The sequence below is a fragment of the Plectropomus leopardus genome, chromosome 12, assembly GCF_026936395.1.
Source record: "Plectropomus leopardus strain MGB_pleo_1.0 chromosome 12, ASM2693639v1, whole genome shotgun sequence".
In the NCBI taxonomy this organism is placed as follows: domain Eukaryota; kingdom Metazoa; phylum Chordata; class Actinopteri; order Perciformes; family Serranidae; genus Plectropomus; species Plectropomus leopardus.
Window position 1 is genome coordinate 4381007 of NC_142187.1, and position 14037 is coordinate 4395043.

Sequence of the window (14037 nt, forward strand, 5' to 3'; positions counted from 1 at the left end):
CCACCTGAACGACATAGTTTTCTTTACATCCTGGCTAGATGTGCTGCTGTACCTGTTTCAGCTGGTTCTGGTTCTGTGTAAGCTGGTTTTGAATGTCCTGGAACTTTTCCTTGCTCTGATGGTTTTCCTTCTTGGCCTCCTCAGTCTCCCGCTGAGACTTCTGGGCCTGGTTGAAAATCAAATAAATAAATATAATCAACAAACACTTTCCAACAGTCTGGTTTACACTAGAAACACAAGTCATGCTTGTATGCAGTTGATGTATTCTTCAGTTACATGTTCTGATGTGTCATACTTTACTTTGGTTTTACATTTTTTCACAATGATTTGCTAAGAACACATTACTAAGTGACCTTTCTTATGACTTAAGGTGCCTTTAGACTGGGGCACAACTACAATCAAGAGTCTCATGAGTCTCATAAATCTCTTTTGAGTCAGAGTGTATGTGTAGATCAGTTTCATGTCAGGCTGTACAATGAACGCGTGGTGAATCATATCAAACCACTTCTTTTGTTTTGTCTTCATTATTGGTTTGTTGACATGTGATTTGGTCATAAATGATAGTCAAATGTTTGCCACAGGCTGTGTTTTTGTTTTAAAGCTCCAAAATCATCTGTTAGTGGACTTGTCTTGTACCACTTTCCCACCTTTATTAGTGCAGAAGTGCAAGCAAAACAAAAACGCCAGTAAACCTGCTAAAAACAGGCTGCAGACTCCTTATCCATTGCCAGTGGGGCGGAGCTTGTACACAGCACTGCAGCAGACATTGTGCCTTGTGTGCGTGTTGTTTTGAGAACAGGTCAACAGTAGAAAGACTGTTATAGTGAACTGTTAATGAATGTGAATAGTTGATTGTGTGCATTTTCATTGCATTAAAAAGATGTTAGCTGGTGTAAATGTCACAGAAGATGTCAACTTGTGTCTCGTGCCAAAAAATGTAAAGGAGGTTTTTACTGTACTCTGATAAGAGACACAACACTCTTTGACCCATAACCACTAAATTCTAATAAGATGATCTGTGACTCAGAGTGGATGTCTCCTCAAGATAATCTTCACATATTGCATTCACAAGAATGAGGTCGCAGTGACCTTGACCCTTAACCCATGACTACAAAAATCTAATCAGTTCATTTCTGAGTCCAAGTGAACATTTATGCCAAATTTGAAAAATTACCTGGTTTTCTTGAGTTATCACGTTCACAAGACCGAGACAGATGAGGTCACAGTGACTTTGACCTTTAACCTATGACAACTAAAATCTCAGTGGTTTATATTTGAGTCCAAATGGACATTTGTACCAAATTTTAAGAAATTCCCTAAGGGTGTTCTCTAGATATTGCATTCACAACAATGGGACGGACAGACAACCTGAAAACGTGATGCCTCCACCCACAGCTATCGACAGCATGGAGGCATAAAAATCCTGGTGCTCAATCACTTTATGTGGGCTTAATAAAGACTTACCTCCTCCTGTTTTTTCTGCACCTCCTCTTTCAGTGTGTTCAGCTCCTCTTTGGTCTTGCTGAGCTCCTCCTGGGCTTTACTCAGCTCCTGCTGCGCCTCCTGGCTCTGACCTGCATCAGTTCCTGCTTTAGCAGCAGTTTCCTCAACCAGCTGGAACAGGCAGAACAACTCTGTCTTTAGTTTTCATCCATACTGACCTATCTACTACAGCCTTTAAAATGAACCAATTCCACCACCGCAGACCCACCTTGTCATGCTGGGCTTTCAGCTCCTCGTACTGGGTCTTGTAGCGTCGTCCGATCTTCTTGACCTGGGTGATGGTCTTGTTCTTCTCCACAATATCGCTGGTTTTGGTTTCCAGCTCTTTCTTCTGAGTGTCTCTCTCTGATGTCAGACGGGCCACCGAGTCTCTGAGGCCTTGCAGCTGAGACTGAGCCGAGTTACTGCTGGCATTTGATCTGATCCACACATGATATATTTCTTAGTTTGGTTCTTTTTATGGATGCATTGATAAAATCTGCTAGTGAACATAACAGTTAGGTACAAACCACAGGACATGCAGCACAGATATTAAAATTAAAAAGGAGATATCTATTATTCTGTCATTGACAGCCAGTCTCTGCATTCAGTTGCTTTTTACTAGCGCTAAATTTTTTTCTCTGTTTTGAGATGAAATCACTGTTTTGGCAGCTTTTTGTTAAAAGAAGCCTGAGGGTGTATGCAGCCCCTTTTACACTGCCTGTTCAAGGTGAGAATTTCACACCATTATTCTGCCTTGCTGTTCTGTATAAAAGGTACAATTGTGGAATAGGTTCCAAGACTTGACATGGAGGTTGCACCATTGCTGAAATGGTGTATAAACAAGACAGCTTGCAGGATAGGCCATTGGTGGCACAGACTTTATGTTTTTACAACGTATTACGTGTGCAACCTAACGCGGGAGATTCAAAATGCAACTGTTAGCAGTTAGCAGCTAGCCCCCCCCACCAAGTTGAGGGCAAGATTGGCTGTCATTTAACAAGAATGATAAATGATTGTCATATTACACCTAGGGCTGCAGCTATCGAATATTTTAGTAATCGAGTATTCTACTGAAAATTCCATCGATTAATCGAGTAATCGGATAAAACATATTTTTGTTTAGTTAAAGAGCAATTATAAATATACATGAGACAATAAGACATTTCACCTAACAATGAACCATTGGTTTCCTTTTTTAACTACCCAGTTAGCTTTATTATGTTTTTATTTTCCACCCTCATCACTCTGCAGTGCTGTGTTTTTACAGATTAAATAAAGCCTGTATGAAAGGCACGTTAGCCACGCATCCACAGTAGTCATAATTAATAGAAACCTAGCCCTCCGCAGGGCTAACGTTATGTTAGCAAGGTACAGTAACGTTAATCTCATTAATTAGCGCGTCTCGGGTGACGGTCCTCCGCTCTCGGAGTAAACGGGGCCTTCGGTGGAGATGCTGCAGCATTGAAGACGTACTGTTGTGGTGTGCAAGCGCTGTCTTACAGTGAATACATGCAGCAGTGTTCGCCTTGGTGTCCAGCTTGAAATGCTCCCACACTTTTAACATTTTCTGCCTTTTCTTTGTGCCTTTCTCTTCGCTTTCGTCGCCTTCTTCGTCGTTACCTGTACATCCGTGGTTAAAACCAAACATATCCGCCGCCTCTTTTTTATTCCTTTACGTGCGTGACGTCAGCGCGTTGTGCCGCATTAAAAGTAGTCCGGGCGAAATACCATGCTTTAAGCTGGCAAAATTAAACGATTCCTCGAGGCAGAGAAAATTCCTCAACCATTTTTTGTAATCGAGTTACTCGAATTATTCGAGGAATCGTTTCAGCCCTAATTACACCATTGTTATTGTTTACAAAACACTGCAGACACATATGTTTTATGTTATACTAGAGGCTGGTGCAGTTTGTTATATGTCACTCTTCCTTTGCCTCCATGATGCCAGCATGCTGTCTAATAATGCACACTGGAGCAACATGATGTCGCTTTTGCTTCTGTTAAAAAATGTAAAGGAGGCTTAAAGTGACTTTGTAGCTGCTCTATAGTGCGATCACTGAATAAAAGGGCCTTGTGTGTGTGTGTGGTCTTAGTGCATGTTCTCATGTTCTACCTGGCCAGTTCAGTCTTCAGCTTGGCTGTCTCTTCAGCTAACTGTGTGATGCGTCTCTGCTGAGCTTCTCTCTCAGTGGTGAGTTTCTGTCTCTCCTCAAGATCGCCATCTTTCTGCTGGTTAACCAGTTGCTGTGGAGGGACAGTCAGTTAATATATACTGCTATCATTATTGTTTTTACAGAGGATGTTTGAATAGATTTAATTATTTCAACATAATAAGCCAATTTTTTAAATGTTTTTTGGGGGGTAAATTAACTAATCTATTAATTGAGTGATTAAAAAAAAGTCCTTTTAAAAAAAAAAAAAATTGTCATTAGATTAATCGAGGAAAAAAATCTATAATAAGCATCTACACACACACACACACACACACACACACACACACACACACACACACACACACACACACACACACACACACACACACACACACACACACACACACTGCAGTTACCTGTGTTTTGGCCTTCAGGCGTTTCAAGTCTTCTTCCAGTATCCTCTTATCAGCCTGCAGGGAGCCATTTTTCTCTGACAGCACAGACAGAGAGTGATGCAATGGGCTGATGTCTGACTGCAGCTTTGCCACCTGATGAAGGGAAGAAAACACAAGAGGACACATGTTGTGAGCTTTACAGAAGTTTGGGCTTTTAAGCCACAAGTTCACGTAGACAACCAGTTACATTGTGAAAAATAGTGTTCACATGGCCTACACGTTACACACCAGAGAACGCCAAATACATTCTTCCCAAAGATGGTTTCTGTCACTGAATGTATTTCTCATCACCTGGATGTATGAAGATGAGTGACTGTTTTCATGATAAGTTTGATCAGACAGTTATTTTGGCGGGAACTTCCCCACCACGGATATCGCTACTGCTCAGACCCTGGCTTTCAATGACATCACCAGCACAAGATGGCAGCAGCTGTATCCAGGATATTTTAGCTTCACTTAAGAATTGTGGAGGTAAGTGTGGATGAGCTCCATCTTTATATAACCTCTATGGTTAAACCGTGAAAAGGTAAAGCTGATATGGGCAGACACTTCTGCTCCTGGATGAAACCTCAGCCAGATAGATGTTCAAGGACCAAAGAGAGCAGAAAAGCACAGACTGATTCTGTGATTCTAGCCAGAAAACTGTTTATGGTGTTTAACTCCTTGCTTTCTCCTCCAGCTGCTCAGCCTTCCACTACACTGACTCCAGACATGTTTGCCTCCTTTTTCACTGAAAAGGTGGCTGCAATCAGCAACCAGTTCTCTGAGCCTGACCGGCCCAGTCAGCTCAAATCCACTACTGCCGCTTCACTCTGCTCTTTTGCTCCTCTGACCAAGGATGAGGTCTCTAGACTTCTTCTGAGCTCAAAACCTACAACATGTCCTCTCGATCCAATACCCACCTGCATCCTGCAGACCATCCTGCCCACTATCAAACCTGCAGTTACACATATTGTCAATTCCTCCCTAAAAACTGGCACTTTTCCTGCTACTTTTAAGCAAGCCCGTGTCACCCCACTGCTCAAAAAGCCTAATCTCAACCCCGCCCAGGTTGAAAACTACAGGCCAGTCTCACTTCTACCATTTCTGTCGAAAATACTGGAGCGCGCAGTATTTAACCAGGTCTCTGAACACTTGCGGAACAACAACCTACTTGACTCCTTTCAGTCTGGCTTCAGGTGTGACCATTCCACTGAGACTGCACTCCTGTCAGTCACTGAGTCACTGAGACTGGCTCGAGCTGCTGGTCAATCCTCTGTCCTACTGCTGCTGGACCTGTCTGCTGCCTTTGACACAGTGAACCATCAAATCCTCCTCTCCACACTCTCTGAGCTCGGCATCTCAGGTTCTGTCCTATTGTGGTTCAAGTCCTACCTCACAGGCAGATCCTTCAGAGTGTCATGGCGAGGAGAGGTGTCTAGGTCACATGGCCTATCGACAGGGGTTCCTCAGGGGTTGGTGCTTGGTCCCCTACTCTTCTCTCTGTACACCACCTCACTCGGTGCAGTGATCCGCTCCCATGGTTTCTCCTACCACTGCTATGCTGATGACACTCAGCTCTTCCTCTCCTTTCCACCTGATGACAGAACGGTCTCAGCTCGGATATCAGCGTGTCTGGCTGATATCTCCACATGGATGAAGGAACGCCACCTTCAGCTAAATCTGTCTAAGACCGAACTCATGGTCTTTCCAGCTTGTCCATCTGTTCAGCCTCGGATCAGTGTCCAACTAGACTCGAGACTACTTGTGCCCACAAACTCAGCAAGAAACCTGGGTGTCATGATTGATGACCAGCTGACCTTTAAGGTTCATGTGGCCTCAGTTTCTCGGTCTTGTCGTTATGCCCTCTACAACATCAGGAAGATCAGACCCTTCCTGACCCAACAGGCCACACAGCTTCTGGTTCAGGCTCTTGTGAACTCACGCATTGACTACTGCAACTCTCTTCTGCGGCACTTCTTCTGCCACTAGACGGCAATACATGTGACCAATCACACCTGAAGCACTTTTTGCACTTACTAAGGGTTTTTCCTTAAGTCTAAATTCTTGCTTGTGTTGTACGTCGCTTTGGATAAAAGCGTCTGCTAAATGAAATTGTACAATTGTAGAATTGTAAAAAAAACAAAACAAAACTAGATACAGCTAACAATGAAAGGGAGACAAAGGAAAAGCATGACTGGAATCTTACTTTAGCCTGAGCTTGCTGTAGCTCCTGTTCCAGTTTATCTCTGTCCATTTTCAGTGTCCTGTTGGTTTCTTGGAGAGTACTGATGGTCTGTATCTTCTTCAGCTGTTCCTCCTGCTGGGCCAGAGTCTTCGCTGTAGCCTGAGCCAGGAAAGGAGGACAAACAGTCACATTCATTATAATAAACTGTGTTCTATCGTGCCACTTTTGGCATTTTAAGCTTCACGTTAGCATGAGTAATTTTTTAAAGCAGTATTTGGCTCGCCACCTGTAGTCAATGCCCTCCTTCAAAGCTTGAAAAAGCAAATCAACCAAACAATAAAAAAATGTGACCTCTATATTATATATACTATATCTGTATACACCTATCATACACTTCACTTGCACTTGATTGTTACTACTAATTCTAACTAACATTTTTCTCTGCAAAAGAGTCCTCGCTGTGCATCTTTCCATTATCTACGTATTATCTACCACCAAGTAGGGCTGAGAGATAAATCTATGTAATCAATTAATGCCAATTTTTGGTTTAGGATGACTTTGAAAAACGAAAATTTAGATTTTCTCTTTAACTTCCTCTGTACTTCATAGTGGTCTGTGCCCTCCCCGGTGCTTACCTCCTAGCGATACACACAGGACAACATGTGAGCAAGCATTAATGACAATGACGAGTCTGTCCTCAAAAAAGGTTCAGTCTCGTCAGTCGTTTGGAACTGGTTATGGTTTTGTGGTGTCAGATCTTGAACAAAACACAGTCCGCTGTAAAGTTTGTTTAAAGGCTGCGACAGCTAAAGGCAGCAGCATGAGCAATTTATTTAATCTCAAACATAGTTGTATAATTTCAGAATTGGTCATTTTCAATATTCTACTGATTTAACTGCAAAACTGACTTAAAGAACTCTGCATTTTTTTTTCAGTTTGCCTTTGTTAATTTTTACTGCTAAAATCAAAGCAAAACTTATTTGGAGTAATTTCTTATCATTTGTAGTTTGTTTTTAAGAGGAAAAAATTGATTAAAATTGAAAATTGAATTTGGTGTGAAAAAAATCTGTTATTTTTAGGCCTGTCACCAGCCCTACCACCAAGCTTTACAAATGTTTCCTCTTCAGATCCTGCTAGAGGCTACCATCCCTAAACCAAAAGTCTTCTTCAGATGATTTTGGATGTTGTGTTCATCATTTATAGGTAAGCTTCCAAAATTCGCCGTCTGTTATTCATCTGCACTCTTTCACCCCTCCATCACTTCATCATGTACCTGCATTTTCTCTCTCTCGGAGTTCAGAGCTTCCTGTAGCTCCTTCAGCTCTCGGTCTTGGTGTTCCATCCGCTGTTTGTAGCGAAGAGCTTCTCCATCAGATGCCTCGCACTGAGCCACAGCGATCTCTTTCTCACGACGAACAAACCTAAAAAACACAAACGTTTGAATTCAATCCCAATAAGTTCACACCGGGACTAGGGCTGGGGGATATGGAGAAAATCGGATATCACAATATTTTTGACCAAATGCTTTACTAACAATATTGCGACCATATTGTAGTGTTGACTAATGATGCTTTCACAAAACATCTACACAAAGAGATTTTTAATAAATAATTATTAAGAATGTGGATATACAAAACTAAGTGGGTCGAGGCAAATAATAGAACAGTTGAAACAGTCTGATAAGTTCTAGACATAACATCACTTTCCTGTACTGCAGCCTTTAAATGTTACAATGTTACGGTATCCAAAATCTAAGACGATATCATGACATTTAAAAAACATCGATATATAGCTCAATCTAACCTGAGACATTAAAGGAATACATTACCCCTCAAACATCTGTTTACAAACTCTCACACAAGTCGTCCAGCGGAATCCAAGTCTCATTTATCCGGTCATAAACTCAGTACTTTCCAAAAACATGCATTTTCGATGAACCTTACTATTTAAAAATGAACTGAAAGTGAAGTTTATCTCTTCAGTGTCAAACTCCACAGTCATGTATTTCTTTAAGTTGATAATGGAAACCATCTTGCCTTCTATTTCTACAAATTTCAGTGTTTCCCATGGCAGAAACCTCAAGCCCCTCTCACAAGCACTATTGCAAACATGCAGCCACGCTTGGTGTTTTACCTGAGTATTTCTAATATCTGCTCAGTGGTCTTCCCCTCCTCGCTGAATGACAGGTCAAGCTGCTGTTGCTGCTGTTGTGTTTGCTGCTGACGACTCTTGTTGGCCAGTTCATCTATCTGTTGGTGCAGGAGAGAGTTGTGCTTCTCCAGCTCTGCACAGCGACGATTCTTATTGGACAGATCCTCCTGTAAGAGAGTCCAAGTATTAGGATCAATCAGAAACATTATCCTCTGGCCGTGTTTCCTCGACGGCTTCCTCCTACCTTCAGCTGTTTCTCCACTGTGTTCAAAGCTGCGGTTTTCTCCTGCAGGAGGGACATGTTCTTGTTCAGTTGCTCCTCCAACTCCTTCTTCTGTGTTGCATCTTGCTGGGATTTTTTCTTCAGCTCCTGCAGGGCCTCCACATCAGCAGCATGAAGCATGAGCTCCCGCTCATACTTAGCCTGTGCCTCTCCAGCTAGCTTAGTCTGTGAGGAGGACAGATGGTTGTGTCCACACATGTTAACACAACTTCAAGATTCATGTTGAGTGTGATGTGACACATATGCTAACTGGCAGTGACTGGGGATATTAACCAATGTAAGTGTGTGTGTGTGTTAACTGACCTGAAGCAGGCTTTCCTGTATGGCCTTTTGCTCCAGTGTAACAGCAGCAGCAGCTCTCTCCAGCGCCTCCTGCTGCTCTGCCTGGCTGGACTTCAGACTGCGCTGCACCTCACACACCTGGAGGAGACAGCAGGGAAAATGACTACAGACTCTTGGAGCTCTGCACTGTCAGGTCAGTGAGAAGAAGCATAAATGTTCAAGTGCAACTGAAACTACTAGTAAGGGGTGTCAACTAATAGCCATACAAATTATTAGACTAATTTAATAGGCAATTTAATTACAAAGTCAAACTATCCTTCTGTTTTATTGTCCTTATGGATGAATGGAGTTACGCAGAGGAAAAGGACTGATAACACAATTATTTCAATTACAGAATCAGTATTAAATTTCTTTAATAAACTGATTCACTGCAGATTGCTATCTGCCAACATATACACCTACATATCTACAATAAGTTACTATTCAGCTGCTTCAGAGCAACTTAATCATGTATTTAGAGTTGTGTTTCTTATCAGCTGGCGAAATTTAAGTCCAATATTTACGCTCTCCGCAGAAATACCTGCTCCACTTTGTTCACCTGCTAGTTTATTTTTCTGAAAGCTGCCTTCTCTGGCTGAAAACGACAGTAAGCCGGTTTCCATTAACCTTCAAATTGTGCAAACTGAAAATTGCAGACATAAAATAAGCCTAATGAAAACATGTCAATTAAAAAAAAACTTTCCCATTTATTATAAAAAGGTTTTTACGCTTGCATGAAGTGGTATTTCAGGTGATTAAAAATAGCCATATTTTGCAAAACTGCAATGGAAACATTTTTTTGGCTTTTCTAGGTCACATGATGCCATGGCTATGTGCTTGTCAGTAGGAACTGACTTCCTCATGATGCAGCACAAGAGCTGTTATTGCATCACATAACTCTTCAGAAGCTAAGATCATCGGGAAGTTTTGAATCCACAATTCCTCTGTGAAATCGTGGACTATCACCTCCCAGAAATCCCTCATACGTGGCCACATGTGAGGGTATGATATCGTCATAGAAAATGATAAGACACTACAATAATAACAATAAATAATAAAAAAACAAACATTTGTTACAGCCCTACACATACCCATTTGATTCACTGTTTTTGTATAACTGTGCTGCTGGCGTACCTGTTTCTCCACTGCATCCACAGCCTTCATCCTCTCTTCTCTCTCCTGCTGCTTCATCTTCTCCACCTCAATTATCCTCTTCTCCAGCTGCTTCTGCACCTCCTCCGACTCCTTCAGCCGGAGCTCCAGTGGGGAGCGATACTATGGAATGGAGGAGGGTCAGTTTCCATGTGTGTGTGGATGGGTGTGTATGAGTAGTGAAGGAAATACAGTGTAAGAAGATGGTGGAGAAGAATGTTGTCTGATGACTAAAGAAAACAAATCACAGAGCTCTACCTCCTTCTCTTTCTTCAGACTGTCCTCCAGAGTCAGCACCACTGCTCTGTACTGCTCCACTGTTGCATTAGCATTCTTTAGCTGCTCTGCTAGCTCGCTCTTTTGCTCCTCCGCAGTACGCAGGAGGCCTTTCACCTCTGCCAGCGCCTGCTCTGATTGGCTGGGCTGCTGGGAGGCTGCTGGCACTGGAGAGCGTACTGGAGCTACACAAAGACAAAAAAAGGAGCATCAGACCCTCAATTGAAAACATGTCCACACTGCAAGAACTCTGTCTGGTTTATTGGTAAGCACATAAGTGATGAGTGACACTTTTTTTTTTAAAGATAATTTTTTGGGGATTTTTCCCTTTATTGAAAAGATAGCTGTAGAATGACAGCAAATGTGGGAGAGAGAGGGGGAATGACATGCAGCAAAGGGCCACAGGCTGGATTCAAACCGGGCCGCTGCAAAGGCCTCAGCATATGGGGCACACACTCCAACAGGTGAGACAGAGGGCGCCCCAAGTGACACTTTTTGAAGCTCCTGTATACTGTCCACATACACTTCACCGTATCTCCCCTAACATTCCTGATGTTTGTGTTGAATGCGAAAGGAACTTTGCGTCATTGCTCATGGGACTGCCTGAATCTTATTCAGGTGTTTTCGGATAATGTAGATAAATGTTTATCACGGATGGTTTAAAGTAAAATTCCATTGAGGCCAAAAACATGTATACTTGGAATATACCCCAAGGACTTAATCAGACCAACAAAGCAAATCCAAAAACCATCACTTGGAACACGGATAAAGGAGTTGATGATGTCATGGGCTGAAGAGTATATTGTAATATTTTTAGGCTATATCATGACACACTATATATTTCTCAATATTTGCAATCTCCTCTAAACTAATTAACTAACCACTAAAGTACAAAAATACAAAATTTCAGTTACAGCAAAGCTACATAAAGTAGCGACGGCCATAATAATAAACTATAGATATATCAAAGTTCATTATATTACTGTTATAATGAAGTTATTTACAACACTGTTATAATTAAATACATCAAAGCGGAAACCCATGGTGCTTTTATTTTGAAGAATTCTGCTGAAGCAGGCTGGAATTGTCGTTTTTGCTGTGAACCTGAAGCTTCTACAGAGATTGCCGATTATTATCAGGTGCTGCCATTTACCTCTCAGTGGCACTCTGAGGCCTGCCACTCTGCTTGCTGGGGTCGTTGTGCCGCTGGAGGTGGCAATGGCCTCGGAGGATGACGCAGAAGCCAGCTGGGCTTTCAGTGTGGCCACCTGCTGTTCAGAGCTACGCAGCAGCTCCCTGGTCTTTTGCTGCAAGGTGTTCTGGGTCTCCAGCTGTTTCTTAGCCTCTAATAACTGAGCCTGCAGAGGAGGTGGAGGGGACAGAGGAGCAATAAGACAAGATTACACACTGTGTCCAACAATACTTATTTAGGAGTATACTATATGTGATAAATGTATGCACTCTACATACGTCCATGGTGCGCCCAAGGGTGTGTCTCTGTGCTACTTCCTGGTCCAGCCTAGTCTTCATAGAAGCCAGTTCTGCCTCCAGATTCTCTATTTTGTTGTTCAGCCGCTGTCGAGTCTCTGTCTCTGTTCGCTCCATTGTTAACTAGAAAAAAAAGAGAAAGGAGGAGGAAAACAGGAGTAATCAGGAGGAAAAAAAAAATCACCTGTATGTTTGGTAATAAAAATGTTCCCAACTGAGGCAGATAAAAAGGTTCGGAACTCTTGTCAACTCTTTGTCAAAGCCACTGGTGTCTAAAACAAAAACGCTCTGAAGGAAAACACTTAAAGCTGACAGGATCTGATGTGATAGTTTCGGTTTTTGTAGATTAAAAAAAATATATATTAACATAATAAAAACATAAATGTTCCCAAGTATCAGAAAGCAGAGTTCAAAGCAGCTTATTTTGAGGATGACAGCATTTCTCCAGACTGTGGGGGCGTGGCAGATCATGTTTTCGTTGACACCTCCTTGGATCACACCTTTGTCAACTGTTTCTCGTCTCTACAATGACAGCCATACAGCAAAGCAGAGTCGACTTGGTACTGCTCTATCTGTTCGAGTCCTCTGACTCTGGCTGCGTTCCTAAATTCAGTTACATTATATTACGTTATCACATTAAACATTCACTCCGTTCGGCTCTTTGCTGCTCCAGAGTGCCCTCTGACACTCCCAGAGTGCAGTGCTCTGGATAACAGAATAGTTCATTCCAACAGTGCGCCTAATTTACCAACGGTACAGTTTGTGCCAAAGTGTGCTCCGGCACTCAAAGTGAGTGCTTCTGAACGCACCCTATTATAGGAGCATTGAGGGATTTTAGTCTGACTTGTTAAATTAGCTGACAGCTGACTTTGAATTTGTGATTGGCTTTATCCACATTATGTGATATGGATTGGGGATAACCATGCCCAAATCAACCCAGCTTCAGGAAGCTGTGAAAAAACTAAGATGACAGTATTTCAAATTATGGTAATGCCTGATCATTTTTTATGCTTTTTATTATGCATTTAAGAAACTAAATTACATATTAGGAAGCCTTTTGGTTATTTGAGTTCCCAGAGGCTTTGCCAGCTTTATGATTTTTCTAACTTTAATGATTTATATCATTTAGATTCACAAAGAACACACAGTAACCTGTAATAGTGTAGAGTAAATCCTGAATCATGGTGGGTGCAAGAAGACGACACAGGAAATCCATTCAACCTCTGACTGTCGTCAAACTAAGTCATGATGCGTGACATGGTACCTGTATAGTCTTGAGGTTGGTGAGCAGCAGGTTCTGGTTGCGTTGCTCAGCCAGCATGGCTTCCCTCTCTCGATTGAGTCGACTCTCTGCTTGTCTCAACATGTCTCTCTCTTTGGTCAAGTTTTCGACCCGCACCTTCAGACACAGAGGAGAAAAAAAAACAGAATAAGGAATTATTGAGAGGATGAAAAAAGAGCAGGTCACATTTCTTAAGTGCTTGCAACTTTTTTTTGTGGTTATGAATGGATAATGAAATCTGAATTAGATCTTGCACGCTGGTTGTTCACAGAGCTAGAGAAATATCAGTTTCAATCAGTTTGGGTGGTGGGTTTTTTTACTAACTGAGGTAAATATGTTTGTGATATGTAGATACTTCATTTGAGCATCTGTTGCACCTGTTCCTTCATGCAAGTAAAATATGCTAGATCAAGTGGATTATACTACCATTCATTTAAAGTTGGATTTTATTTGTACCAAAAAAAAGTATTTTGGAACACTTGATACTTTCAGATTTGTTTGATGAGAGAAGGTAACCTGGTGCAGTTTGGGAGAAAATTTCAATTATATTTAATAGGACGTGTTTTATTATAAACATACAATTGATTTTTCCATTGAAGAAAAGTAACAAAAATGTTTATGTGTTCTGTCAATTATAGTCATACATACACAGAAAATCGTAATCAGCCAAATTTGGTTATCAGTTGGACAGACTTTTTTAAAAAGTCTCATTGCCTTCTTCCTGTGTTTTTGAAATAAATCAAACGAATTTGCCAAGGTTTTTAAGAATTAATGTGTAACTCCGTCTCACAATGCAACTGATTTCTATTCATTGTTATTTCCAT

At 41.6% G+C, this 14037-nt stretch overlaps 1 protein-coding gene across 2 annotated transcripts in view; it reads right to left on the minus strand.

Moving 5' to 3' along the window:
• LOC121950960 (nucleoprotein TPR) overlaps nucleotides 1–14037 on the minus strand; it is a 51142-nt gene that overhangs the window by 21816 nt on the left and 15289 nt on the right. For both annotated transcript variants that reach the window (XM_042497104.2, XM_088085064.1), the window contains exons 19-33: nucleotides 13196–13330; nucleotides 11914–12054; nucleotides 11597–11801; nucleotides 10426–10628; nucleotides 10150–10290; nucleotides 8998–9114; nucleotides 8656–8859; nucleotides 8394–8578; nucleotides 7534–7681; nucleotides 6282–6419; nucleotides 4055–4186; nucleotides 3599–3729; nucleotides 1712–1922; nucleotides 1465–1614; nucleotides 53–166 (exon numbers count right to left, since the gene is read on the minus strand). In XM_042497104.2, coding sequence (XP_042353038.2) covers nucleotides 53–166; nucleotides 1465–1614; nucleotides 1712–1922; nucleotides 3599–3729; nucleotides 4055–4186; nucleotides 6282–6419; nucleotides 7534–7681; nucleotides 8394–8578; nucleotides 8656–8859; nucleotides 8998–9114; nucleotides 10150–10290; nucleotides 10426–10628; nucleotides 11597–11801; nucleotides 11914–12054; nucleotides 13196–13330 — 2355 coding nt within the window. The remainder of the gene's footprint in view (nucleotides 1–52; nucleotides 167–1464; nucleotides 1615–1711; nucleotides 1923–3598; nucleotides 3730–4054; nucleotides 4187–6281; nucleotides 6420–7533; nucleotides 7682–8393; nucleotides 8579–8655; nucleotides 8860–8997; nucleotides 9115–10149; nucleotides 10291–10425; nucleotides 10629–11596; nucleotides 11802–11913; nucleotides 12055–13195; nucleotides 13331–14037) is intronic.